General features: G+C 24.5%; 12 protein-coding genes across 12 annotated transcripts; 7 read left to right on the plus strand and 5 right to left on the minus strand.

Annotated features, from left to right (window-relative positions):
• Nucleotides 1-334: 334 nt before the first annotated feature.
• On the minus strand, nt 335-1177 carry DICPUDRAFT_82637 (uncharacterized protein; the record flags this gene model as incomplete). Its single annotated transcript, XM_003291946.1, has 1 exon — nt 335-1177. The coding sequence occupies one exon, from the start codon at nt 1175-1177 to the stop codon at nt 335-337; it is 843 nt and encodes a 280-aa protein (XP_003291994.1).
• Nucleotides 1178-1729: 552 nt separating this feature from the next.
• DICPUDRAFT_39871 (dynactin 25 kDa subunit) lies at nt 1730-2388 on the plus strand (the record flags this gene model as incomplete). Its single annotated transcript, XM_003291934.1, has 2 exons — nt 1730-2077; nt 2146-2388. The coding sequence occupies 2 exons, from the start codon at nt 1730-1732 to the stop codon at nt 2386-2388; spliced, it is 591 nt and encodes a 196-aa protein (XP_003291982.1).
• A 484-nt stretch (nt 2389-2872) lies between these two features.
• DICPUDRAFT_50166 (uncharacterized protein) lies at nt 2873-4912 on the plus strand (the record flags this gene model as incomplete). The annotated part of the gene is made up of 1 exon (XM_003291935.1): nt 2873-4912. One exon carries the CDS (start codon nt 2873-2875, stop codon nt 4844-4846), a length of 1974 nt encoding a protein of 657 aa, XP_003291983.1. The 3' UTR covers nt 4847-4912.
• Nucleotides 4913-5089: 177 nt separating this feature from the next.
• DICPUDRAFT_82640 (uncharacterized protein) lies at nt 5090-5663 on the plus strand (the record flags this gene model as incomplete). The annotated part of the gene is made up of 2 exons (XM_003291936.1): nt 5090-5200; nt 5256-5663. The coding sequence occupies 2 exons, from the start codon at nt 5090-5092 to the stop codon at nt 5661-5663; spliced, it is 519 nt and encodes a 172-aa protein (XP_003291984.1).
• A 75-nt stretch (nt 5664-5738) lies between these two features.
• On the minus strand, nt 5739-7559 carry DICPUDRAFT_156675 (uncharacterized protein; the record flags this gene model as incomplete). The annotated part of the gene is made up of 2 exons (XM_003291947.1): nt 5739-7318; nt 7376-7559. The coding sequence occupies 2 exons, from the start codon at nt 7557-7559 to the stop codon at nt 5739-5741; spliced, it is 1764 nt and encodes a 587-aa protein (XP_003291995.1).
• A 205-nt stretch (nt 7560-7764) lies between these two features.
• DICPUDRAFT_99201 (uncharacterized protein) lies at nt 7765-10549 on the plus strand (the record flags this gene model as incomplete). The annotated part of the gene is made up of 3 exons (XM_003291937.1): nt 7765-9181; nt 9262-9457; nt 9539-10549. The coding sequence occupies 3 exons, from the start codon at nt 7765-7767 to the stop codon at nt 10449-10451; spliced, it is 2526 nt and encodes an 841-aa protein (XP_003291985.1). The 3' UTR covers nt 10452-10549.
• A 247-nt stretch (nt 10550-10796) lies between these two features.
• On the plus strand, nt 10797-11598 carry DICPUDRAFT_57688 (uncharacterized protein). The gene is made up of 4 exons (XM_003291938.1): nt 10797-10964; nt 11035-11097; nt 11165-11211; nt 11279-11598. Exons 1-4 carry the CDS (start codon nt 10847-10849, stop codon nt 11507-11509), a joined length of 459 nt encoding a protein of 152 aa, XP_003291986.1. The 5' UTR covers nt 10797-10846; the 3' UTR covers nt 11510-11598.
• A 24-nt stretch (nt 11599-11622) lies between these two features.
• Nucleotides 11623-12749, minus strand: DICPUDRAFT_82644 (uncharacterized protein; the record flags this gene model as incomplete). Its single annotated transcript, XM_003291948.1, has 2 exons — nt 11623-12611; nt 12677-12749. 2 exons carry the CDS (start codon nt 12747-12749, stop codon nt 11623-11625), a joined length of 1062 nt encoding a protein of 353 aa, XP_003291996.1.
• Nucleotides 12750-14052: 1303 nt separating this feature from the next.
• DICPUDRAFT_156679 (uncharacterized protein) lies at nt 14053-15773 on the minus strand (the record flags this gene model as incomplete). Its single annotated transcript, XM_003291949.1, has 3 exons — nt 14053-14271; nt 14352-15259; nt 15368-15773. 3 exons carry the CDS (start codon nt 15771-15773, stop codon nt 14053-14055), a joined length of 1533 nt encoding a protein of 510 aa, XP_003291997.1.
• A 2072-nt stretch (nt 15774-17845) lies between these two features.
• DICPUDRAFT_50173 (citrate synthase) lies at nt 17846-19985 on the minus strand. The gene is made up of 4 exons (XM_003291950.1): nt 19718-19985; nt 19399-19524; nt 18977-19316; nt 17846-18885 (listed from the first exon to the last, which is right to left on the minus strand). The coding sequence occupies exons 1-4, from the start codon at nt 19816-19818 to the stop codon at nt 17977-17979; spliced, it is 1476 nt and encodes a 491-aa protein (XP_003291998.1). The 5' UTR covers nt 19819-19985; the 3' UTR covers nt 17846-17976.
• An 870-nt stretch (nt 19986-20855) lies between these two features.
• Nucleotides 20856-21197, plus strand: DICPUDRAFT_156683 (uncharacterized protein; the record flags this gene model as incomplete). Its single annotated transcript, XM_003291939.1, has 2 exons — nt 20856-21032; nt 21120-21197. The coding sequence occupies 2 exons, from the start codon at nt 20856-20858 to the stop codon at nt 21195-21197; spliced, it is 255 nt and encodes an 84-aa protein (XP_003291987.1).
• A 2435-nt stretch (nt 21198-23632) lies between these two features.
• Nucleotides 23633-25839, plus strand: DICPUDRAFT_156684 (uncharacterized protein; the record flags this gene model as incomplete). The annotated part of the gene is made up of 4 exons (XM_003291940.1): nt 23633-23719; nt 23788-23919; nt 24008-25388; nt 25826-25839. 4 exons carry the CDS (start codon nt 23633-23635, stop codon nt 25837-25839), a joined length of 1614 nt encoding a protein of 537 aa, XP_003291988.1.
• Nucleotides 25840-25887: the final 48 nt, after the last annotated feature.

The raw sequence follows: 25887 nt of genomic DNA on the forward strand, positions 1-25887 counted from the left end.
TATATTTATAAACAATAATCAACTTATAAAAAAGAATGAAGATACAAACAGAATTATTAACCAGATTATTAATATCAAAGAATAGGTTGGAAAACAATTATAATAATTAACATATAACAATCAAAAAAAAAGTAAATTTAATTCAATTTAATGATTATCAATCCAGAGTTCATTTTTTTATTTTATACAGAGTTAACTAAAGATTATCCATTTATAAATAAAATATATTTATTAAATAAAGATTAAATATTTATTACATCAATTTTTTAAAATAAAAAAAAAAAAAAAATATAAATCATTACTAAAGCAGTGGATATGTATTTTTATAAAATTATTATGAGCAATAATGTTGGAAATAATATTTTTGATTTGATGACGAATTTAACTCTTGGTCAAGATTGTTTCCCTTTCCACTTGAGCTACCACCACCACTTGAAAAACCACTTGCACCACTAGAGCCACCTCCACTTGCATGATTACCACTAAAACTACCGCTATTACTGCCGCTATAAATACCGGTACCACCAGAGCTCGATAAGATATTGGATGAAGAGGAGTTATAAAAAGGAACTGTTTGAACACAAATTTGTAACAATGGTACTGGATCGTGGCATTCATTTTTTAAACAGGTTACATAATATGGAGCTTGGTTGATACAGTAATAAAATAAAGTTAATCCGTTCAATGAATCGGTATTTGTACCATTGATGACATATTCTGATAAAAGTATATTTTCGGGTTCACAGCTATCTCTCATAAATGAGATGGATGCTGAATTTGGTTGTACAACTGGAGATGATGATACGGTTACTTTAAAATAATAATCTTTATCATCTGCGGACATTGCTTGGTTTAATGTTATTTGATTTTGGGGAACACATGAATTGATTTTAAATGATTTTGGACTACCGACACTTGAATCACATTTTTCCATATCATAAAATAAATACTTTTTCCATACAACACTTTGCGATTCCTTATCGATTGTAAATATAAAGTTATTTTGATAATCCAATGTAGTGCATGTATCTATAACTGCCGAATAACCTACACCGTATACAGCTGTTTCTTTTGAGGTGCATTGTGGGTCATTGTAAACCTCCAAATTTACAAACTGTAATGCTGTTGTTATTGAAATAAAATAAGATAAAAATAATATAAAATAATTAGTTTTCATTATTTATATAATATTGAGGTTTATAGAAAATAATAAATAATAAAAAAAACCTTTTTATATTTTTTTTTTTTTAAAATTTTTTTTTTAAAATCAGATATTATTTTAAAAATATCATGATTTTATTTAAGTTTTATTGTAATACGGGGATTTTATTGAAAAAATAGGTTGTCATGTCGAGGTTTATTTGTTGATATTATAGTATCAACACATAAACAAAATAAAAAATTGAAAAAATATATATATTTTATTTTTTTATTTAAATATCTAAAAATTGAAAATTATGGGTTAAAACATTCTCAATGTGATTTTATGTATTTTTAACAGTCATTTATATAATAGAAATAAAATTATTATTATTTGTATTTATTTTGAAAAAAAAAAAAAAAAATATAAAAATAAAATTAAAAATTTTTTTATTTTCATTTTTTTTTTTTTTTTGCAAATTTTTTATTTTTTTCAAATTTTTTTTTTTTTACATTTTATATTAAATTAATTAATCACAAATAATTTATATATTTTGTAAATTATTAATTATCGAATAATAATAAAAAAATGCAAACTCCACCAACCTATTTTGAAAAATCACAATATATAGAAACATTAAATGGAAATAAAGTTAGTAAATCATCAATACTGTGTGGTATTATGAATATCAGATTACATGGTAAAACTATAATAAAACCGGGTGTCATTGTAAGGGGAGATTTGGCAACAGTAAATATAGGGAGACTATCGATTGTTTCAGAGAATACCGTAATTAGACCCTCTTCAAAGAAATTTAAAGGCTCAATAGTTTATTTTCCACAAAATATAGGTGATCATGTTTTTATAGGCGAGGGTTGTGTAATTTCAGCTGCAAGTATAGGTTCACAGGTTTATATTGGTAAAAATTGTATTATAGTAAAGTATCTCATCAATACAAATTAAATAATTAAATAAATTAAACCATACTAACCATTTATTTACAGTCAAAGAGATGTATATTGAAAGATTGTTGTATAATAGAGGACGGTACTATTTTACCTCCAGACACTGTTGTACCACCATTTACATATTATTCAGGAGTACCAGGTGTTTATAAAGAGGATTTACCAGATTGTACAGATGTTTTTCAAAAAGATTATACAACATCACTATATGAATCATTTTTACCAAATATTCCAAAACCATCAACTTCAGGTTCACCAATAAAACCTGTTACAATAAGTTAAATATTTAAATAAATAAATAAAATAAATTAATAAATAAAATAAATAAATAAATAATAAACCTATATTTAATTTTGGATTTAAAGATTAATGTTTTTATCAGAAAACAACAACAACAAAATGTATTATTAATTTTTTGGTAGTAATATAATAAAAAATAAAAAAAGAAATTAAATCTTTTTTTTGGAAAAAACATAATGGTGTTTTCTTTTAAAACATCATATTGTTATTTAAATCTGTATTTTTTTTTTTTCTTTTTTTTTTTTTTTGAACAAATTATATTAATCTAATAAAAATAAATTTGTAATGGTGTGTGTGTTTAAACGTCTTATAAACCCCATTCATTAAATTAATGTTTTTTTTTTTTTTTATTATTTTTTTTTTTTATTTAATTTTTTTTTTTATTATTATTATTTTCTTTCATTCATTTAAAATTTATTTTTAAAAGTTAATAAAGAAAATAAAATTTTTTAATTATATATAAATAATGGAATATCATAATTATGATTATTTTCAAGAAGTTTATAATTACATTAATATTTATTACCCAAATCATATAGATCAGTTTTTAATCAATTTTGAAAATGCAGAAAAAGAAACATTTAACAAACTACTGGTTTCAATTATTAGAGAAAGATTATTTGAATTTACAAACCAATTAAATTTAAAGCCCAAACAATTCAATAAATTTCAATTTACATCATCAAGCAATCCAGATAGAGTTCAGGAAATATCATTTCAAATAGAGAGCGTGTTCGGCTTTGACTTTTTCACATTTAAACATCCAATAACTTATTGTAGCAATGTTTCAAAAAGAGAAGAGTCTAATTATACAGTTGAAAATTGTCTCGAGCTCATAGAATTGTTAAAACAAAACCCAAATTATAAAGATGTCGACCAATATAAAGTAGAAATTGTAAATAGTATTTCAAATATGGTTTTAATTTCCACATTTTGTTCAAGTTTTCAAGATAGAGTCAAAGCAAAATCACACCAAAATGGTTGGAGTTACCTTTCAGATTACACAAATTACAAATCAAAAAATAACCCCAAGTTTGACAAGTTTTTGTTTTATGACCAAATTCATTTAAATGGCCATCATATCCATCCAAGTTTTAAGTTAAGATTGGGGTTAAACTGTCCTCAAGTTGTACAGTATGCATATGAATTAAGAAAAGCCGTTCCCATTAGATTTATTGGTTTACATAAGTCAGTTGCAAGATTCAGTTTAATGGATCCAAAAGACAATCCTACAGATTACTTTTTTAGACTATTTCCATTTGTCAAAGAGCCCATAGAGTCCCATTGCAAAGAAATCGGTATTAATAAAGAGGATTATATAATATATCCAATGTACCCATTTCAAATTACCAATACATTCCCCAACAACTTTAAAAATGAAATTTCAAATGGTACTTTAATTATATTCCCAGAGTCAATTCAAGTTGCATCATTCCCAACCTCATCTTTAAGAAATTTAATACCAGTAACAGAAAATAATAATTACCCACCACATATCAAATTTTCAGTACCAATTCAAACAACCAATTTTGTAAGATTTATGCCCAATGAATTTATTACCATAGGAACATCAGTATCAAAACTTTTAGAAAGAATTAATGAAATTGAAATGAAAACATTTAAAAACAAAGTGGTATTTTTAAATGAAATAGGTGGTATCTATCATTCTAATACTGAACTTAAATACCAAAACTTTGCAGTCATATGGAAGGATAATTGCAATCTTTTTTTAACATCCCCAAATGAACAGCCAATAAGCTCATGCTCCTTATTTAATCAATCACTTGTATCTGAATACACAATTCTTGGGGAATTGGTTATGCAATTCCACAACAGCTCAGTAAATAAAAAGAACAAAATTCAAAACTCAATTCAGAATTGGTTTAGATTATACACAAAGCTTTTGATAGAACCAAATTTATTATTACTAACAAAATATGGTGTAGCTTTAGAATCTCATCTTCAAAATTCAGTTGTGGTATATGAAGATGGTGAACCCAAACTTATGATTCATAAAGATTGGTCTGGTATTGTAATTAAAAATGAAAGATTAAAAAAACATAAAGATATTATAGATATATCTTTAATAGAATCAATCCCAAAAGAAATCAAACTCGGTGACATGGAATTTTACAAAATGTTTTCACACTCGATACTCCATAATAACATATGCCAAATAATTATTTCACTATGTAAAGAGTTTCCACAGCATATCGATGAAAAAACCTTATGGAATGAAACATTCAATATCTTCAACAACACCTTTGATAGCATTGACAAAAATGACACAATTTATCAAAACAGTGTCAAAGAAGATAAAAACTCTTTGTATGGAAAAGAATTAAAATGCAAAGCATTGACTGGAATGAGACTATTAACCAAAAATCAAATCCTCTTACCATTTAATGTTAAAAACCCTTTGCACCAATTTACAAATTAAAAAAATAAAAAATAAAAATATTTTTATTTTTAAAATTTAAATTATTAATAATTACTTTTAAACAATAATCTAAAAATATTTTTTTTGGGTGGGTGATTTTTTTTTTTATTTTTTTTAATTTCTAAAACAATATTAATAAAAAAAAGGGTTAATTTTTTTTTGAAATAAATTTTGTGGTTTATGTAAAAATTTTTTTTTTTTTTTAAATAATAAATTATTTATTATATTTTTACAAAATTAAAAATGCAAGCAAATGAATATAGTTTCTTCATTAAACCTGCAACAATAGAGGATTTACCAATAGTTTATAAACAAATTTTAGAATTAGTAGAGTATCAGAACTATACTCCAAAGGTATGAAATAAATTTATAAATAAAGAAAAAAATTTATACTAAATTTAAAATTTAGTATAAAGAACCAATTCAAAATTTAGAAAAGTATGCTTTTGGAAAAGATAAGATAATCCACATATATTGTGGGTGGTTAGTCCCTTTTGATAATCCTAAAGAGGGTGTAATTGTAGGATATACGATTCACTTTTTAAATTTTTCAACTTTTTATTTAAGACCTGGTATATATTTAGAGGATATATACGTAAAAGATGAATATAGGGGCTGTGGCTATGGGAAAAAGATGTTATTGAACCTATGTAAAATTGCCAAAGAAAATAACTATACCTACGTAGAGTTACAAGTTTTAGAATCAAATAAATCATCTATTCAATTTTATGAATTGCTAAAAGGTAAACCTGTAAATGGTTGGATCCAATATCGTTTAGAAAATGATGGTTTCGAAAAATATTTAAAAGATAATTAAATAAAGAAAAAGGGTTTTTTTTCTTTAAATATGAGTTTTTTAATTTATATTTTATTTTATTATTTTTTTATTTTATTAGTTATTGGGTATATTTAAGAAAAAACATAAATATATTAATGCTGTGGTTATAATTAAAAGAATTATTGATATAATGATTTTTAAATATAATTTGTAATGGTCTATATTTGGCTTTGCGGGGTTGTTTGTATGAGGATCAGTGGTATCATATGATGTGGTGAATTCATATGACCTTAATGCCTCTCCATTTAAAGTATCGAGTATTTCTATATTATAATGGCAGTTAAGACACCTATACAAATTTGAGAAATCTAATGAAATTTTTGAACCTTTAATATGAATATTTGATAAATTTCCACATACTAAACTATTGGATAAAATATATGAATTTGTAATTATTATAAAACTATTTTTTGAAAATATAAATTTATAATTATTTTGAAGTGTTGGTGGAAATAATAAAGGATTTTCAATTGTAATATTCGCGAATTCAATTGAAAAACTTTTAGATATTACTAAATAATTATTGTTATTGAATATTTGATTGTTTTGAAAAATACTATTTGAAAAAAGTGATCTATAGTTTATATAATCATAATGTGATTTATGTAAATTTATTAAACTATATTCATAGTTGTTATTATTGTAGTTTATAATTTTATTACTCGAAAATAAATTATTATCAAATAGAAAATATATATTATTGCCTTGTTGAAGTGTATCTATTTGATCTTGATTACCATCAAATGTTATTATTGAACCTGTATTATTATTTACTATATTAAAATTAAAATACAAAAGTGAATTTTTAACTGAAATAAAACTATTAACTGTATCTATATTCTGGGAGAAACTATTATTATAATTATTATATTGATTATTATTGATTATTGTATTATTATAAAATACTGATGAAAAAAAATGAGTTAAATAATAGCTAAAGTTTGTACCATTAATAACACCAATTTCATTATTAATGAATGATTTTGAACTAATGGTATTGTTATTAAAAAAACTATATGTAAAAATTACTTTTAAATTATTAAATTGTAGTGGTGATTTATTATTATTATTATAGTTTATATTTGTAAAATTGCAAAAATCACACTGGAACATTGGCGAGTTTCCTCTATCTAGGGGTATTTTCGTTGTAATTTTATTGACTACTGATACTATTCCTATATTTTTGATATTATTAAATGATGAGTTTACAATCAAAACTTTATTAAATTCTTTATTGGTAGATTGAAAATTTAAAATATATTGATTATTCCAATTTACAGGGTTTATATTATTACTTTTCCAATTTATAAAATTGATACTATTAATAAGAAAAATATTTGGATAACTTAAACCAACTAATTTATTTATATTGCTTGATAAAAAATATTGATTTGGACTACTATTTCCACCATCAATAAAAACTTGACTTGGACTATCTGAAGAATTGAATTTGAATGAATGATAATTTTGAATGACTATTTCATTGAATGTATCTATGTCACCAAGTAAATTATTATTATTGACGTAATATATACCATCGCTAATTATAATTGTTAACTTTTCAAACAATTTTAAAAAACTGTAATTATTATTATCAGCTTTATTTATTCTTATAAATTCTCTAATTTTAATTCCTAAAGAAAAGTTAATATCCGAATGATATCATTGTATTATTTTATTGAAGTACATACCAGTCTCTAAGAATGATTTGCATGGTGGTGTGTTTGGGTTGGTAGTGGTTACACAACCACACTCTCCGTTATTGTAATTTATATTTGAGTTTACATCGACATAACACTCTAGTGAAGAAACAAAATAAATATTTTCATATAAAAACAATAAGTTTATAAGAAATATTAAAAATAATTTTATCATCTATTTATATATTTTTTTTTATTTATTTATTTTTTTTGAACCATTTTTAATTTAAAAATAAAAAAAAATAAAAAATTTTTTTTTTTTTTTTTTTTTTTATTTTTTATTATTTTTTTTTTTTAAATTAATTTTTTTTTTTTTAAATTAAAAATAATCATATTTAGAAAAATAATAATAATAACAATAATAACAATAATAAATAAAAATGAATGATATTACTTTAAAAAATAATAATTTATTAGTAATATCATTACTATATTTAAAAGATTATTTAAAAGAGAATGATCTTTATGTAATTTTATCATTAAATAAATCCTATTATAATAGTTTCAAAAATATATATAATAATAACAACTACTATAATAACGGAGATAGCTTTTATAAATCACTCTATAACAACTATTTAAATTTATATTTAAAAATTTTTAAATCATTATCAATTAAAACTATAAATAATAATAACTGGTGGGAAATAGTGGTATCATCCAATAACAATAGTAGTAATAAACAAATACAATCAATAAAAGAAAATTTTGAACAGTTTACACTTTTAAAATCAAATTTCAACACAATAACAGAAAAATATAATTTTCTATTACAATGCAAATTCAATTTACACCGTTATTTAGATAATAATGAAAGTTATATATCAATAGTAAGAAATGAAAAGATATCAACTTTAGAAAGAGTAATTTGTTTTTCAATAATATTTCAACAAGATCAATTTTTATATTTCCTAATAAAGATAATTGTAACCATATATAATATAAATGTAAATAGTAATAATAATAATAATAGCAATAACTTTAATAATAACAATAATATCAACACCAATAATTTAAACAGTAGTACATCAAATAGAATATCCATCAATCAAAATAATTTATTATTATTACAGTTTAATCAATCATTACCAACCTTAAATGAATTTTTAGTATTAAATAAATGTATAGAATTTAAATCATTAAACTGGCTCAACAACCTAAAGATCTATCCAATTTATTTTACAATTGCTAAAGGAAATGTGAATTTATTGAAGTTTCTTTTAAATATTTTGAATGGGATTTACAGTAATATCAATACTCTTAAACTACCCAACACCAATAGATCACCTCTATTTTATGCCACCACTAGAGAAATGACATTACTTTTATTGCAACTGGGCTGTAAAATCAACGATGTAGATTACAAAGGTATGCTTCCAATCCACTTTCACTCATTAAATGGCCATATAGATGTAGTCAAGTGTCTCATTGACGATTCAACCATCAATGCTCAAGACTCAACACAAAACACTCCTTTACATTTATCTGCATTATGTGGTCATTTAAGTTTAATTAAAACACTTTTAAGCAACGGTGCTAGAATCAACATCGAAAACTCGCAAGGTCGTCTTCCAATACATAATGCTTGTATGAATGCAGGTGGAAATAGTGAATTGATAAAATTTTTTATTGACTTATATTCCAAAATGACTGTTAGAACTGGCTTAAAAACTTCTGGCGGCTCTTTAAATCAAGTTACTATTTTAATACCAGATAAAGAAAAAAATACACCTATGGATTTATTAGTTTTAAACAATCATTTTTCAAACGCTATAGAATTATTAAAATATGAAGGATGTAAGTATTTATGGATAATTAGATAATTATAATCAGCAAAATCTTTTTTTATTTAATACTAACAATATTATTTTATCTAGATATTTTAAATAAAAATGAATTTAATTTAAAAAATGCAAGAAAAATTGGATCTGGTGCATTTGGTGATGTTTATTTATTAGAATGGAGAAACAAGAATGTTGCAATTAAAAGAGTAAAAATTGAAAAAATTTTAGAATCTGGTAAAACTTTTAATTGGGTTAGAGATAAATTTATTTTAGAAGTTGTATTAATGGTGTATGTGTATATATTTATATAAATTAATCTTTTTAATTTTTTATTAACAAAAATACAATATTATCTTTTTATTTTTTATAGCAAACTATCAAGCTTTTCAAATTTTGTAAAACTATATGGTACTTGTATCGAAGATGATGAATTATTATTAATATTAGAATATTGCGATAATAGTAGTTTATTTAATATTCTAAACACTATTGGAAATGAAAATGTTGTACAATCACTACCAGCAATCAATACACTATCACTAAATATTGCAAATGGAATGAATTATTTACACAGTTTAAAACCACAAATTATTCACAGAGATTTAACAAGCCAAAATATTTTAATTGATAAAAACGGCGTTGCAAAGATTGCAGATTTAGGTATTTCCAGGTTCAAAAATGAATTGGGCGATAAAACAATGACTTCAATTGGTAATCCACGTTGGAGAGCTCCCGAGGTAACAAAAGGCCAAAAGTATAGCGAAAAAGTCGATGTCTTTGGATTTGGTATGATTTTATACGAGATGTTTACTAGAAGAGTACCATTCCACGAACACGAACAAGTTCAGGCTTCATTTAAAATTGCAAGTGGCGAACGTCCTACACTTCCTTCCTCTGTAGATTCAAGATGGATCAATCTAATTCAGCTATGTTGGGATCAAAATCCAAACAACAGACCTTCATTCGCACAAATTCTAGATATTATCCAAAACTTACCAATCGCTTTTATTCCAAAGGTTTTAAATTCTATAGCCCAACCTACACTTGTTAATCAAAATAACGCTGTTTCTGCCAAGTTGTCATTATCTACAAGCGGTACTCTCTTTGGTGGTGATTCTGACTATACTGTTGGAACCTATTCAATCGGTTCTTATGATGTTGGTTATGATAACGATGGTGATAACTATAGTGAATCAAGTAATATAAATAATAGTAACAGTAATAGCAATAGCAATAGCAATAATTTAAATAATAGTAGTAATTATGATGAAATGGAAGAATAATTATAAATAATAACAATACCAATAACAGTAATAACAATAATAAAATTTTGTGTTATATTTAATATTACTCAGCATGCTAGATAATATTTATAAATTTTATAACCCTCCATAACTATTATATAAATTTTTATTTGATTGTATATTTCATCTATTTTTAAAAAAAAAAGTGGGGGTATTGACATATGTACAAAAAATGTGTGTTGACATACAGATAAAAATATTTTTATTTAAATATTATTTTTATTTAATTTTTTAAAATTATCTCTTTTTTTTTTTTTTTTTTTTTTATTATTTATTTAATTTTTTTTATCCTTCCTTTTTTTTATTTTCTTTATTTTTATCTAACAAAATTCTTTAACCTTTTTTTCTAGAAAAACTTTTAAACATATCTAAAAATGCCAACTGCAATGTGTTTATTAAAAGGTCCAGTAGTTAGTGGCTGGGTTAAATTTTATCAAGAATGTGAAAGTAGACCTGTAGCTATAGAATATGAAATTACTGGTTTATCATCAGGTATTTTTTTTATTAAATTTATTTTCTAAAAAATATTTAAAAATTACTAATATCCCATTTTAAACCTTAGGCAAACACGGTTTCCACATTCATACTTTTGGTGATACAAGTAATGGATGTATATCTGCAGGTCGTAAGTATACTAATTTCTAAAACCTTTCTGATTTTATTAATTATACTAATATATAATTTTTCTAAAGCACATTATAATCCATTTGGAAAGACACATGGTGGAAGTAACGATATTGTAAAAATTGAAAAAAAAAAAATCTTTTCAAAATAATTTAACTAATAAATAATTTTTTTAAATCTAGAATCGTCATGTTGGTGATTTAGGAAATATTATTGCAACTGGGGGTACATGCAAAGGAACATTTACAGATAATGTAATTTCTCTTCTTAATTGTCAGTATAGTATCGTTGGTCGTACTGTAGTTGTTCATGCTGATGAAGATGATTTGGGTAAAGGAGGTCACGAAGATAGTTTAACTACCGGACATGCCGGTGCACGTATTGCATGCGGTGTAATTGGTTGGATAAACTAAAATCTTTTGATTTTATTATTTTTTGTAATAATTTAAATAAAAAAATAATGATATAGAATAAATAAATAAATAGTTTATTATTTAATTTTATATTTAATATAGTTTTATGAGTATTAAACTAACAATAATAAAAATGCAATGGCTATTAATAGAGGATTATATATACATTTAGATGAGATATTGTTAAAACCTAGAGCTGATCCACCCATAATTGTGTCCCATTTTATTTTTGATGGTCTTGAACCTTCGAATGAAGTAACAAGGAACACATAAGTGTCATCAATATACTCCTTAATAAAAGTAGAACCATATTTCTTTGCATTATAACCAGAACTATTGGTGTAAACACATTTTATTTCATTTAAGGAACTATTTTCTACTTGGATATTTGCTGTTTTAGCCCATTCGAAATTCACAGAGAGACCCAAGTCATTATTAACAGATACCTTTTCCTCTAATACCTCCATTCCACTCCTAGCTACTAGGAAAGAAAGCAAAGCAAGATTTGAATTTTTATTTGAAGGGCCAGAATAACATGAAGTAGGATAGCATGGGAAAGTATGATTATAATAATTATATATACCAATATCTATTTTACTTTGAGAACTAGATAATAAAGTACCATTGATTTTAATTGGGTTTTCGGATATGGTATAATTTATTTGAAAGAGTCCAGTGCTACTTGCAACACTAATATGATAAACTTTGAATTTCATGCCATCAGAGTTCTCTAATTCACCACTCTCAATTTCATATTGGAACTCTAAAGTTGCAAGATTAATTGTCCTAACAATTTCATCCTCATCAATTTGAAGACCTGGTTTTTTATTATTTTCGACATACTCTACTATATAAGTTGGAACATATATAAAGGGGATCCAGTCTTTAATTGAGAGAGTATAGAACCATTTTAAACGAGGATAATTTGTGGTTTGGTTTGAATAAGCAAAGGTTGAGGTATCTTCGGTATAATTACCAGTATAATTAGTACTAATTTTACCCTCTTTTGATGTACCAACAAAACTATAACCATCTATTAAATAAAATCCCTCATAATAACGGACAACATCATTATTTGATGAAATTGGTGTGATATCTGAATCTTTTTTACGTATGGAACAAAGTTAATTTATTTTCATTTTTAAATAATAAAAAAATTTTACCTACCATTTAAAAAACCTCCATAAACATTACTACTAAAAATAAATATTAAAAGTGATATATAAAATAACTTAACCATTTTGTTTTTCTTTGTCGAAAATAAAATTTGTTTTTTTATTTATACTTTTTTTTTTTTGAAAAAATGGTTTAAACCATTTTTTTTTTATATAATAATTATTATAAAATAATATTTCTATAAAAAAAAAAACTAAAATCTATATAATATATTTCTAAATTTTTTTTATAAAAAAAATTTTAACCCATTTGATTACTATTTATTTATACCGGAAATTTTTATAAAATAAAAAGTAGTAAACAATGAAAAAAAACTCACTAAAAAACAAACATATTTGAAAATATTTCTCGATATAAATTTACCCCTATTTACAAATTTTAGATAAAAATTAAACTTTGGGTAAAAATATAGTAAAGTATTTTATTGGTTTGAAATTTAAAGTTTGAATGTTATTTCGATAGATAGTTTTAATGGTGATAATGTGTTTGATAATATTGTTGATTTGGTATGTGTTAAAATGGCGGAAATCTATTACCCACGTTAATAATTTGATTCCATTATATCTTATAAAAAACTTAACTCTGAATTGATAATCATTAAATTGAACTAAATTTAGTTGGTGTGTGTGGTAAAATGGTGTGATTATACTGCTGGATTTTGACTTTGAAAGCGATTGGTGTTATGGTTGTAAGGTGTGTTAATACTGCTGAAATATGACTTTGGGTGTGATGGTTGATGTGATTGTTGATGTGATGGTTGTAAAGGGTGTTATACTGTTGGAATACGACTTTGAAGAAATGTGGCGGTGGCGGTGAATTAAAAAGATGTAAACTTAAAAAGAAAAACGTGGCTCTGGTTTTTTGTTATGGTTAAGTTGAATGTTGTGCACTTTGTTGCTGAATATATGATCGTAAAAACCCCGACGTTAGATTAGACTATAAACTGAAAACTTATTGGTATTGAGGAATAAAGAATTGGAACTAGGCTAAATAAATAAATGAAAAAGTAAAATATTAGTTTTTTATATTCATATATAAAAATAACTATGTAAATGTTATTATTGTAGTTACCTTTTTGGTTTCTTTACTAATAATTAGAACTGGAAGATTTTGTATTTTTAGGCCGTTTTTTTCTTTTTCTGTAGAGCTGAACTGTATGATTGCTATATTTATTTTACATGTTGATAATGATGTGACTTTGAAATCTTTTGAGAAACTTACGAATGATGTGGAAGGCGGCAGTTGATACTATTAAATGAAAATTTGAAAGGAATGATATAATTAATAATTAACTCTTCATCGATTCGCAAAATGAAACTTCGAATAAAGTGTGTTAATTATTAATTTAATCTCCATCAATTTCATGATTAATCAATATCAAAATATTCATCAAATATTGCGTCGTGAATATTATCTAAAAAACGACGACGCAATAAAATGTGGTAAATAAGTTCTCTATGATCAACGATTTCTTCACGGGAGTCATCATCAGAGCCATCGGAATCATCATAGACCTGATTATCTAAATTTTGTTCGTGGGCTCTATTTTCAACATCCTCTACAATGATTGTATCATGGCCATCTCTCTACAAATAAATAATGAAAAAAATTAATATATATTTTTTATATTTATAAAGTTTAAATATGAATGTATGAATTAACTTACTTTAATTGTATTAAATCTTTCTCTACAGAATGGGCAAGTATTTTTTATTTTGTACCATGTATTTATGCAATCAATACAGAATTTGTGACCACAATCTACGGTGGCAATGTTCTCGGTCTCCATATCTTCGTAACAAATGTAACATTTGTTATCTTCTTGTTCTTCTTGTTCTTCCTGTTCTTTTAGTTTTTGTTCCTGTTCCAATCTTTTTTTTTCTAATTGTTCATTTATTTTACGTTCCTCTTCTATTTTTTCTAATCTTTCTTTTTCTTCACGCTCTCTTTTTAATCTCTCCATTTCCTCTTTTTCCCTTTCCAATTTTTCCATTTCTTCTTTTTCTGCTTGGACCCTTTTTAATTGTTCTTCATCTTCAAATTTATGTTTTTTATTGGATCCCATATTTTTTCCTAAATATTCTTCATCATCGGACTCCAATGATCTCTTCTTTATTGGGGCGCTACTGGTAGATGTTGGGACAGCTTTTGATTTGGAAGCAGCGGTACTATGACGAGAATGTGCTCTATTTATTGTTGGGTAGTTATGAGCACTTGAAGATGAATGTGTTGGTTGTGGGTGCTGTTGTGGCTGAGTGGTTGATGGAACATCAACAGCGGCAGTATAACGTGAGTGGGTTGTGTCAAAAGATGGGTAACTGTTGGCTTGACCCCTTGAAGCTGGAAATTGTTGTGGGTGTTGTTGTGGCTCGGTGGTTGGTGGAACATCAACAGCGGCAGTATACCGCGAGTGAGTTGTATCAAAAGATGGGTAGTAGTTGGCTTGACCCCTTGAACCTGGAAATTGTTGAGATTGTTGTTGTGGCTCGGTGGTTGGTGGAACATCAACAGCGGCAGTATAACGTGAGTTAGTTCTATCAAAAGATGGATAACTGCTGGCTTGACCCCTTGAACCTGGAAATTGTTGAGATTGTTGTTGTGGCTCGGTGGTTGGTGGAACATCAACATGGGCAGTAAAACGTGAGTTAGTTCTATCAAAAGATGGATAACTGCTGGCTTAACCCCTTGAATCTGGAAATTGTTGTTGTGATTCTTGTGATTCTTCTTCTTGTTCTTCCTGTTGTTGTTTTTCGTATTCATGAAGACTTTGAATAAGTTTTTTATAATCTGGGGTTGAAGCAGGACGTTTTGGTTGTGACTGTGGCTGTGGTTGTGATTGTACTGGTACTTCTTCTGGTACTTCTTCTTGTTGTTGTGGTTGTTGTGTTTGTTGTGTTTGTCTTTCTATTGGAGCAGTATACTGGGTTGGTGTATTTTGATGTGGGTTGGTGTTGCTATTGTTATTGTTGCTAGAGTTATCATCGGTGTTGTTGTTATTGTTGTTGGATGAACGTTTATTTACAAAAAAGCTGATTAAAATACCGATGATAGCAACTAAAAATATATATAAAATTGTTAAATAATTCATTTTATATTATATTATGATTATTAAATAATAGTGATTCGCAAGTTATTATTTAATGATTGTTGTAATTATTTAATATAAAAAGCTATGATATTAAATTTTATTATTTTTTTTTTTTTTTGTTATTATATAAAAAGATAAAAAATTATTTGTATGAAGATAAAATAATAAAGAAAAAAAAAAAAAATTTTTGCGACGAAAATTAAAAAAAAAAACTTTAAATTTAAAAAAACTTTAAATTAAAAACTTTAAATTTAAAAAAAAAAAAAATTTTGAAATTATAAATTATATGTGGTTACCCACACACAAGGTTTTTTATTGGTGGTATAAATTAAACAGTGTTTCCGCAAAAGCAAATCCCCAATTTAGGAACATCGTGATTATTAAAAAAAAATTAAAGAACTTTATAAATTTTTGAAATAGAAAAATTAAAAAGGTTTTTCCTTTTTTTGAATACCCCAACTTTTGGTTTTTTTTGGTTAAATTTTTTTTTTTTACCGGAAAATTTTTTAAATTTTGGTTTTTTTTTTTTTAATAAACAAAAAAAAAAAAAAAAAAAAAATTTTTTTTTTTTTTTTTTTTTTTTTTTTTTTTTTTTTTTTTTTTTTTTTTTATAATATTTAAAAATACATTATTTTTTTAAAAATAAAAATATGATAATGTAAAATATATATATAAACAACATTATAATCATGTTTTAAACAAACAAACATATCAGAGATAGTAATGGTAGTTTTTTTTTTTTTTTTTTCAAAATATTAAATAATTCTTTTCTTTTTTTTAAATTTTTTTTATTTAGATAATTTAATATAAAATACACCCACCAACTTTTAGAAATCAACTATAGTGCAGTATATTATTTAATTTTGTTAATAGATTAACTTTAATAGTTGTTTTGGCCTCGTATCAAATTAAAATCTATTGTTAAATTTGAAATATAATAATAGTTTTTTTTTGATCATCACAATGTTCCCTAATTGTGCATTTACTTTCATTTTGCAGAACACACTCTTTAATTTAGCCTAATTCCAACTCTTTATACCTCAATATCAATAAGTTTTCAGTTTAATCTAACCTCGGGGTTTTTACGATCAAAAATTCAGCAACAAAGTGCAGGATATTCAACTTAACCATTATTTAAAACCAGAGCCTTGTTTTTCCCTCATAGTCATAATCCAGCAGTATAAACGCCCTTTGCAGCCATCAATAATTGTAATCAAAGCGGTAATCAGTATAAAAACACTTTATCAAGATCTTTCAATTTTAAATAAATAATTTTATTGTAAACTTTTTTATTTCCTTTCAAATTTTTTATTTTATCACACAAAACACATTAATATATTTTTAAAACCATTGCAGATACAATGAAGCAATAATTATAATAATAATAAAAACATTAATAATAATAATGGAAATGATAATTATAAAATTAATATTTATTATATCCTCCATTTGCTTTATATATTGTATCGATTTAGTCAGGAAGTGATTGGAACTTTAATTCATCCATAAACATATGATTTTTCCATTGCTACACAATAAAACTTATACACACTTCATAAAAAATGTTTTTCTTCTATTATCCTAATAATCGAGGTTTCATAACTTTCTTTTTATTACTATGTATGTCTCTTTAATTCATTCTTACTGATTAGTTTAATATTGTACCATACCATATTATACTTTATTTTATATTGTTAAATTTACTTTTTAAAAAATTGAAACATAAACACATTTATCACCTTCGTCAAACTTTTTTTTTCTCCCAATATGTTGAACGTCAATGATTGTACCTGTTTGGTCCACTATTTCTAATGTTTTTACTACTGTTGGTTTATGCACACCCAATATTTTTGCAATTTTTGAGTTCGACCTATGACCTCTATTTTTATACGATAATATTTACTATCCAACTTAACCACTTAACATCATTTTGTTTATAAAAAAGTAAGAAAATTTATTTAATCCCACAAAAATAAATTTTTTTTTAATCGCTCTATAATTCGAAATCCCATAAAAATCAATAGAAAACAAACAAATAAATAAATAAATAAAAACCAATTTATTAAAATTTTAGTTTTACAATAATTACATTTTATTTTTAAAAAAAATTATTTTTTTTGTTGTTTTCTTTTTTTTGTTTTTTTTTTTTTTTGTTTTTTTTGTTTTTCTTTCCTAATTAGTGTTTATTGTTATAGTGTTTTTTTTAATGAGTTAATTTTGAATATCTTTTAGTTGTTGAAGATGAATAAGAATCTTGTGAACGAACTTTAGCTGGTGGTCTACCTTCAATTGGAACATAATTTCTAAACCATTCACCCTTGTAAACTTGTCTTGGTCTATAGATTTTAGTTTCTGGATCTTCAAGATGTTCTACCCAATGAGCTAACCAACCAACAGCACGTGGAATAGTGAAAAGAACTGGGAACATATCAGTTGGGAAACCCATAGCTTTATAAATGAGACCACTGTAGAAATCTACATTTGGGTATAATTTTCTACTGACAAAGTATTCATCAGAGAGAGCTTGTTTTTCGAGTTCGGTGGCAACTTCGATTAATGGTTCTTTACCAAGTGATTCAAAGACTTCGTAAGCTACTCTTCTAATAATCTTAGCACGTGGATCGTAGTTCTTATAGATACGATGACCGAAACCCATTAATTTCTTCTTCTTGGCTTTGACATCAGCAATGAATTGTGGGATATTTTCTTTGGTACCAATATGAACCAACATATCTAATACAGCTTCGTTAGCACCACCATGGAGTGGACCATATAAAGCACCGGCAGCACCTGCAACTGATGTGTATGGATCAGTACCTGATGATGAGATGTGTCTCATGGCAGCAGTTGAGCAATTGAGTTCGTGATCGGCATGTAAAATGAATAAAATTTCTAAAGCACGGCATAAAACTGGATTTGGTTTATAGTCATTTTCTGATAATTTATCAAGCATATATAAAAAGTTTTCGGTATAACCTAAATGATTGACTGGTGTATTATATGGACGACCAATACGATGTCTCCATGCACAAGCTGCAATAGTTGGTAATTTACCAACAATTCTATAAATTTGTTTATTTCTAGCACTTTCACTTTTAAAAATATCTTGACCCTGTATTAAATTGAACGAATGAATGAATGAATGAATGAATGAATATTAATAAATAGTACAACTACTTTTAAAAAAAAACTAAAATACCTACAGCTAAAGCTGGGTTAGATTCTGGATAAAAAGTACCAAGAGCAGCTACAGTACTAATCAACATACCCATTGGATGAGCATCATATCTGAAAGTTTTCATAAGACCAACTAAATTTTCATGAAGAAAAGTATGAGTCATAATTTTGTGGCTCCAACCATCTAATTGAGATTTATTTGGTAAATTGCCATTAATTAATAAATAAGCAACCTCTAAGAAAGTTGATCTTTCTGCTAACTCTTCAATTGGATAACCTCTGTATCTTAAAATACCTTTATCACCATCAATATATGTGATATATGATGTAACAACAGCAGTATTTTGGAAACCTGGGTCATAAATCCTGTATAAAATGTAAAAATAATTAAATTAATATCCTTAAAAATCACATCTTGTACAAAATAAATATATTTCTCTACACATACATTAAACCACCATCTTCCTTATTTTCTGAAAGTTGTTTAAAATTGGTTGCATTTACTGTACCATTTTTGATTTTGAATTCGAAATTTTTACCAGTTCTATTGTCAGTAACTGAAATAGTTTCTTTTCTATAATAAATTAAATAAAAATTAGTAATTAAATAAATAAAAGCAATATGAAAAAACGAAAAAAGAAGAGAAAAAAAAAAAAAAAAAAAAAAAAAAAACTTTTGAACATGAATATTTTTTTTCATATTTAATTTTTTCTTGTTTTTTATTTTTTTGTTTTATTTTCTGTTTTTTTTTCGAAAAGATAATTTACTTATTAGCTGCAGAAACTGGTGAAACAATTAATTCTTCTTCCTCTTCCTCTTCTTTTGAGAGATGATTTGCAAGAACATTAATACGATCAATGTGTGACATGATTCTTAATTTATATATTATTAAAATTAATAATATTAATTATTAATTTTTTTTATATAAAATTTATATTTAAATATATAATATAGATAAAAATAAAAAATATAAAAAATATAAAAAAAATAAAAAAAATTAAAATAATAACAATAAATAAATTATAACAAACAAAGTGAAATTTTAAATAATTAATTAAAAAAAAAAAATAAAAAAAATAAAAAAATAAAAAAAAAAATAAAAAAAAAAATATAAAAATTTTTTTGAAAATATTTTTTATTAATTTTTTTAATAATTTTTTTCATTTTAATTATGGTGCTATGCACCCCTTAATATATATATTTATAATTCATGTTTATTGCTTATTATAAAATTGGATTGTGTGATTTATTCCTTTATTTACACTTTAAATTACGAAATTTTAGATGAAATAATATCATTTAAGATTAAATTTAATAATAAGATAAATAGAAATAATAAATTAAAAAAAAATAAATAAAAAAATTTGATGATTGAAATTTCGTTACTTTTATTTTTTATTTTTTTATTTTTCCAATATAAATATAAAACCAACTTTTTATTGCTTTTTTATTTGTTTGTCTCTCCTGGATGATCCAAAAAATAGATAATGACAATGATAGTTTTGGGTGTGTGTGTGTGTGTTTGAACTGTTATTTTTGATCTATTGGCAAATTTTATAAATTAATAATTTTTTTAAAAAAAAAAGTTAAAAAAAGAGATAATATTTTTTTAATAATATTTTAAATGAATACGCTAACGATAATTGGAAGAAAATGGTTATAATTATAATTTTAGAAGATTTATAGAAGGGTATACCGAGTTAAAATTAACCTTACTTCAAAAAGAAACTTCACAAAATTAGAAATTACCAAAGAAATAATTAATGATATTGTAAAGCTAAAAGAAGCTTTTGTTTCAGCACCAATATTAATGAATTAGCATTCAAAGAGATCAGAGGAAGCTAGATAGATGCCTGAAATGTAGGAACAGGTTGCATTGCTTAAAAGGATGACAATGGGGAAGAAATGGCAATTATGTATGATTCGAAGAAATTAGACAAACATCAAATCAACTATATTTTAAAGAAATATCAGTATATTTTAGTTTGTAACAAATTCATAGTTCACATAGACCACCCTAATTTAGTGAACTACCAAACAATGAAAGAAGCCCAATGTAGAATTATCAGATGGTTGGATTTGGTCAGTAGGTTCCAGTTTGAAATCAGGCACATAAAAGGTGAATTGAATTAAGTCGCAGATATGCTTAGAAGGTTTTATCTAGATTAGGAGAGTAGTTTTTTATGTCAAATTAGAAACGGTAAAAAGTGCATCAGAAAAAGATTCGAAATGGTTAGAAGCGTTTAAACAAAGAACTGATTTGGTAATAAAAAAGGAGGGTATTTTATAAACCAAATTCTGAAACTAGAAGAGTTATTATCGTAGTCAAAGAACAGAAAACAACAATTAATGAGCTCATTCAAATATGTACCCAGGCCATTCAAATGTTGTTTTTGATTCAACTTGTATAAACAAGGGACCAATGTTAACCCTTTTAATTTATCTTATAGCTTGTAAAGTTGGGCCAAAACTGATTGAGTAACCATGTGGCAACCGAATCAATAAACTCTTTCTGAAAATCAATATCAAATAATTCAAATTGTCTCAATATATAAAAAAAAAATAATAATCTAAAAAAAATATTATCAATAATAAAAATATTACAATAATAAAAATTATGTATAACACTCAAAGTAATCGTTTAGATATCTTTTTTTTTTAAAAAAAAGAATAAAATAAACTAAAATAAAATAAAACTGAATAAAATTTAAACTTTCTTTGCTAATTTCCAACGAATGGTTTATAAAAAATGGGTGGTACCAAAATTGAATGCATAAAAAAAAAATTTTATTATAACAATCACACAATTGCTTTTGAATGTGCAAAACCAAAACTAAAATTCAAAATAATTTTGGTGCTCATTCACACAAACAAACGATAATGATTGCTTTTTCACACTCACAAAAAATAAAAAAATAAAAACTTTTTGCATCTTTGCATCGCGTTAAATTTTAAAATTTTCAATGGAAAAGGTGTGTGTTAGAATTTTTTTCAACAAAAAACTGTTGATTTAAATCAACACAAAAATAAAAAATAAAAAATAAAAAATAAAATATTATAAAAAAAAAAAAAAAAAAAAAAAGAAGACCAATAAAACATTATAATTGTAAAATTTTAAATTTTTAGCAAAAAAAATATAAATCTGTGTCTTTCACTCAATTCAATAGCCAATAATAAAACCAGCTGGAAATACAGATATTTTTTTTTAAAAAAAAAAAAAAAAAAAAAAAAAAAATGGGGGGAAAAAAATACCATTGTAAGAAATTGAAAATTGCCCACATACACAAAAAAAAAAAAAACCTTTTCATTGGTTGTTTTTAAAAAAACCGAAATCATTTAAAAAAATATTATAAAAATTAAAAATAAAATAAAAAAAAAAAAATATTTTTTCTTAATGCCGAAATCATTTTATATTTAATTTTTTTTTTTTTTGTTACAACACGTATCTATGGTCCTGTATATTAAATTGTGAAAACGTAGAGGCTGGGGCATTCCCAATCATTTATCTTTGCTGAAAAAACTAAATATAAAAAAAAATAAATAAAAACTATTCACTAATAATAAAAAAAAAAAAAAATTAAATTAAAAAATAAAAAAAAACATCGATTATAACAATACCTTTTTTTTTTTTTTTTTTTTTTCTTCAATTTTCCCAATAACAAAAACAACAACATTAATTTATTTATATATCTATATTTATTATTATAATATTACTTTTTTTTATTTTTTTTATTTTTTTTTTTTAAACAGTTTCATCAACGAGATAGCAATTTTTTGGAATATTAAAGCTTGCTTAAATCAAACTTTGAAATACACTTTTTTTATATATCAAAATATTAATAATAATAACAATCATTATTATTCGTATATATATATAAAAAATCAATTTCAAAATTTAAAAACAACCCACAATTAATTTTGAAAAAAGAAAGATTTATTTAAACCGATTCAATAGTGTTTAATTCTTTCTTTTTCCAATTTTAAATTTAAAAACCCTTTATATTACACGTTGTTAAGCTTTAATAAGAAAAACTCCAATTCTAGCTCATCTCTTCTCTCGAATCCACTTGTTGGACAAGACTGCTTGCAGAAGAGCCTCCCCCTAGTAACCCTTCTCGTATTACTCGATAGAAGGATTTCTAGATTAAAGCCATAGCACTTTAATATATATATTTCAGTGAAGAGCTTTTAGAAACACGAAGAAAAAAATCTTTTAAAAAAAGAAAAAAACCACTTTTTTCTATTTTTATTGTTTTTTTTTTCTCATCAAATTTATTTTCTATTCAAATTACCTCCAAATTTGGCCAGAATTTAATTCCATTAAGCCAAGTTCTTAATATTCAATTGATATAGTCAATTTCTCATTTTCCTTGCGCTTTTTTTGGGTATAATCATTAGTCACAATGCTTTTTGCATTTCTCATTTAATAATTAACACTCAATCTTTTTTTTTTTTTTTTTTCCATTTCACTTTTTTTTTATTTCTCTTAAATACAATATATATATATATACAGTTATTTTCTTATTCATTTAAAGAAAATAGTTTATATAGTTTTTTCTTTTTTTTCTTTTTTCTTTTTTTTTTTCTCTTTTTTTTATTTTTATTTTATTTTTTTTTAAATTTTCAAATTATCTATTATATATTATAACCACTGTGTGTTTGTAAATAAATCAAATATAAAAATGCAAGATACCTTAATTAATATTCAAAATAACGAACCAGTTCCAGGTTATAAGGTTGAGTCAATTACTGAATATCAAATTAATCAAGTAAGTTTAAATTATTGTTTGAAAAACACTCACACCTACTAATTTAAAGTTTTTTTATTTTATTTTAGATCAATATGAATCAAAGTAAAAAGAGAAGTTCATTGATTTTATCTGCCCCTCAATCAGCTTCATCATCATCCGGTGAGGAAGATAATACCGTTAAAAAGAAAAAGAAAACCACCCCATCTAATACCACCAACGTAATTATTTTATTTATTTTTTTTAACTTTTCAAAAAATTAAATTTTAATTTTACTTTTACTTTGTTTCAATATTTTTCAACTAATAGGATGAAGAGGAGAAACCAAAAAGAACTAGAAAGAACGAAACTATTTGCACAGTTTGTGAAAAACCAGGTGATCTATTAATGTGTGACGGTCTTTGTTTAAGGTCATTCCATGTCAACTGCGTAGGTTCTGCCAATATCCATTTAAATACAAATCCAGACGGAAGTGTTCGTTGGGAATGTAACGATTGTGTTAACCAACAAAACTATTGTTTTTCATGCAAAAAGAGAGGTATTATTGGTATGGATTTAATGAAATGCAAGGTTCATCAATGTGGTAAATTTTATCATTATAAATGTGTTAGTGAATATAAACTTGCAAAGTTAATCAATACTAAAACCCCAAGATTCAATTGCCCACTCCATTATTGCGCCGTTTGTGAAGTCTCTGGTGATGGTAAGCAATCAGTTCATTGCTTCAGATGTCCAACAGCCTATCATGTTATCTGTATGCAACCAGGTGTTAAAATGCTTACAAAATCAAAAGAAACTCGTAAAACTGGTTTAATTCTTTGTCCAAAGCATATCAATGAACAAAATCCAAATTTATCAATGCAATCAAATATTTATCCCCAATCACATCAACATCAACATCAACATCAACACCAACACCAACACCAACACCAACATCAACACCAACATCAACATCAACATCAATCACAACCACCATATAGTCAAAGCCATCATGTTGGCCATTATAATCAAAATCATCAATCTATGGTATTAAATAATCTCCAATCATCATTAAATTCTAATCCATTGGGTAATAGTCTTGGTAGTAGTGGTGAAATTTATAATAATAATAATAATAATAATAATAATAATAATAATAATAATAATATTAGTAATAATATCAGTAATGGTATTAATAATAAAATTATATATAATAGTCAATATAATTTAAATAATAATTTACCAAAACAATTAAATAATAATAATAATAATAATAATAATAATAATTCAATCGAATCAAATAATATTAATCCATTATATTATTTAATGTATTCTTCACCTTTATCATCACCAACACATTTAAATTCACCACCATCCTCACCATCTTACCATTCAAACTATCCAACAATTAACAAATCATCATCCTCAAATAGTTTATCTTCTTCAATGGAAATCCCTTATGATGATAAATTTAATTATATTGGAAAATCTAAAAAAGATACCGGCAGTCTTTTCCCACTTAAGAAAAAACCCATTTCTGATGAACAACCATCCGTCTCTAATATCTCCTCAGTTAGTGACGATGATCTCTCGATTATTTCAAGTTTGGCATCAATCAAAGAAAAAGTTTTAATTACAAACAATAAGGCCGTTGACCACTCCAACAAAGATAAAAAAACTTTTTGTTTGGAACAAACCAAAATGGACGAAAGTAAATTGGTTGAACAATTTTTCCAATTTGCAAAATCAAGAAATTTCATAGTCTCAAATCATAATCAAACCCATCTTTTTAATAAAAAATTAAAATTATTTATTTTTTTTTTACCCCCCCCCCCCCCCAATTTTTTATTTTTTCCAAAAATTTTCCCCCCCCCCCCAATTTAAATTTCAAAAAAAATTTTAAATTAAAAAAAAAAAACTTTTAAAAAAAGGTTTTAAAAACACAAAAATTATTTTTTTTTTTTTTTTTTTTTTTTTTTGATTTTATTTAATATTTCTTTTTTTTTTTTTTTTTTTTTTTTTTTTTTTTTTATTAAATTATTTTTTTTTAATTTTTTTTTTTTATTTAAAATTTTTTTTTTTAAATAAAAAATAAAAAACAAAATTATATTTTTTAAAATTATTGTATAACTTTTTATATATATTCAGATATATGTGTATAATTAAATATAGTTTATATATTATATAAATTATATAGGTAATTATATATC

This window comes from Dictyostelium purpureum, assembly GCF_000190715.1.
Source record: "Dictyostelium purpureum unplaced genomic scaffold DICPUscaffold_312, whole genome shotgun sequence".
Taxonomy (NCBI): domain Eukaryota; phylum Evosea; class Eumycetozoa; order Dictyosteliales; family Dictyosteliaceae; genus Dictyostelium; species Dictyostelium purpureum.

Coding starts and splice junctions, on each gene's coding strand:
- DICPUDRAFT_57688 (XM_003291938.1), top strand. CDS start 10,847: ATGCCAACTGCAATGTGTTTATTAAAAGGTCCAGTAGTTAGTGGCTGG. Junction 10,965..11,034: donor AATTACTGGTTTATCATCAG/GTATTTTTTTTA, acceptor TTTAAACCTTAG/GCAAACACGGTTTCCACATT. Junction 11,212..11,278: donor ATGGTGGAAGTAACGATATT/GTAAAAATTGAA, acceptor TTTTAAATCTAG/AATCGTCATGTTGGTGATTT.
- DICPUDRAFT_50173 (XM_003291950.1), bottom strand. CDS start 19,818: ATGTCACACATTGATCGTATTAATGTTCTTGCAAATCATCTCTCAAAA. Junction 19,525..19,717: donor CCAGTTTCTGCAGCTAATAA/GTAAATTATCTT, acceptor AATTTATTATAG/AAAAGAAACTATTTCAGTTA. Junction 18,886..18,976: donor AATCTAACCCAGCTTTAGCT/GTAGGTATTTTA, acceptor AATTTAATACAG/GGTCAAGATATTTTTAAAAG.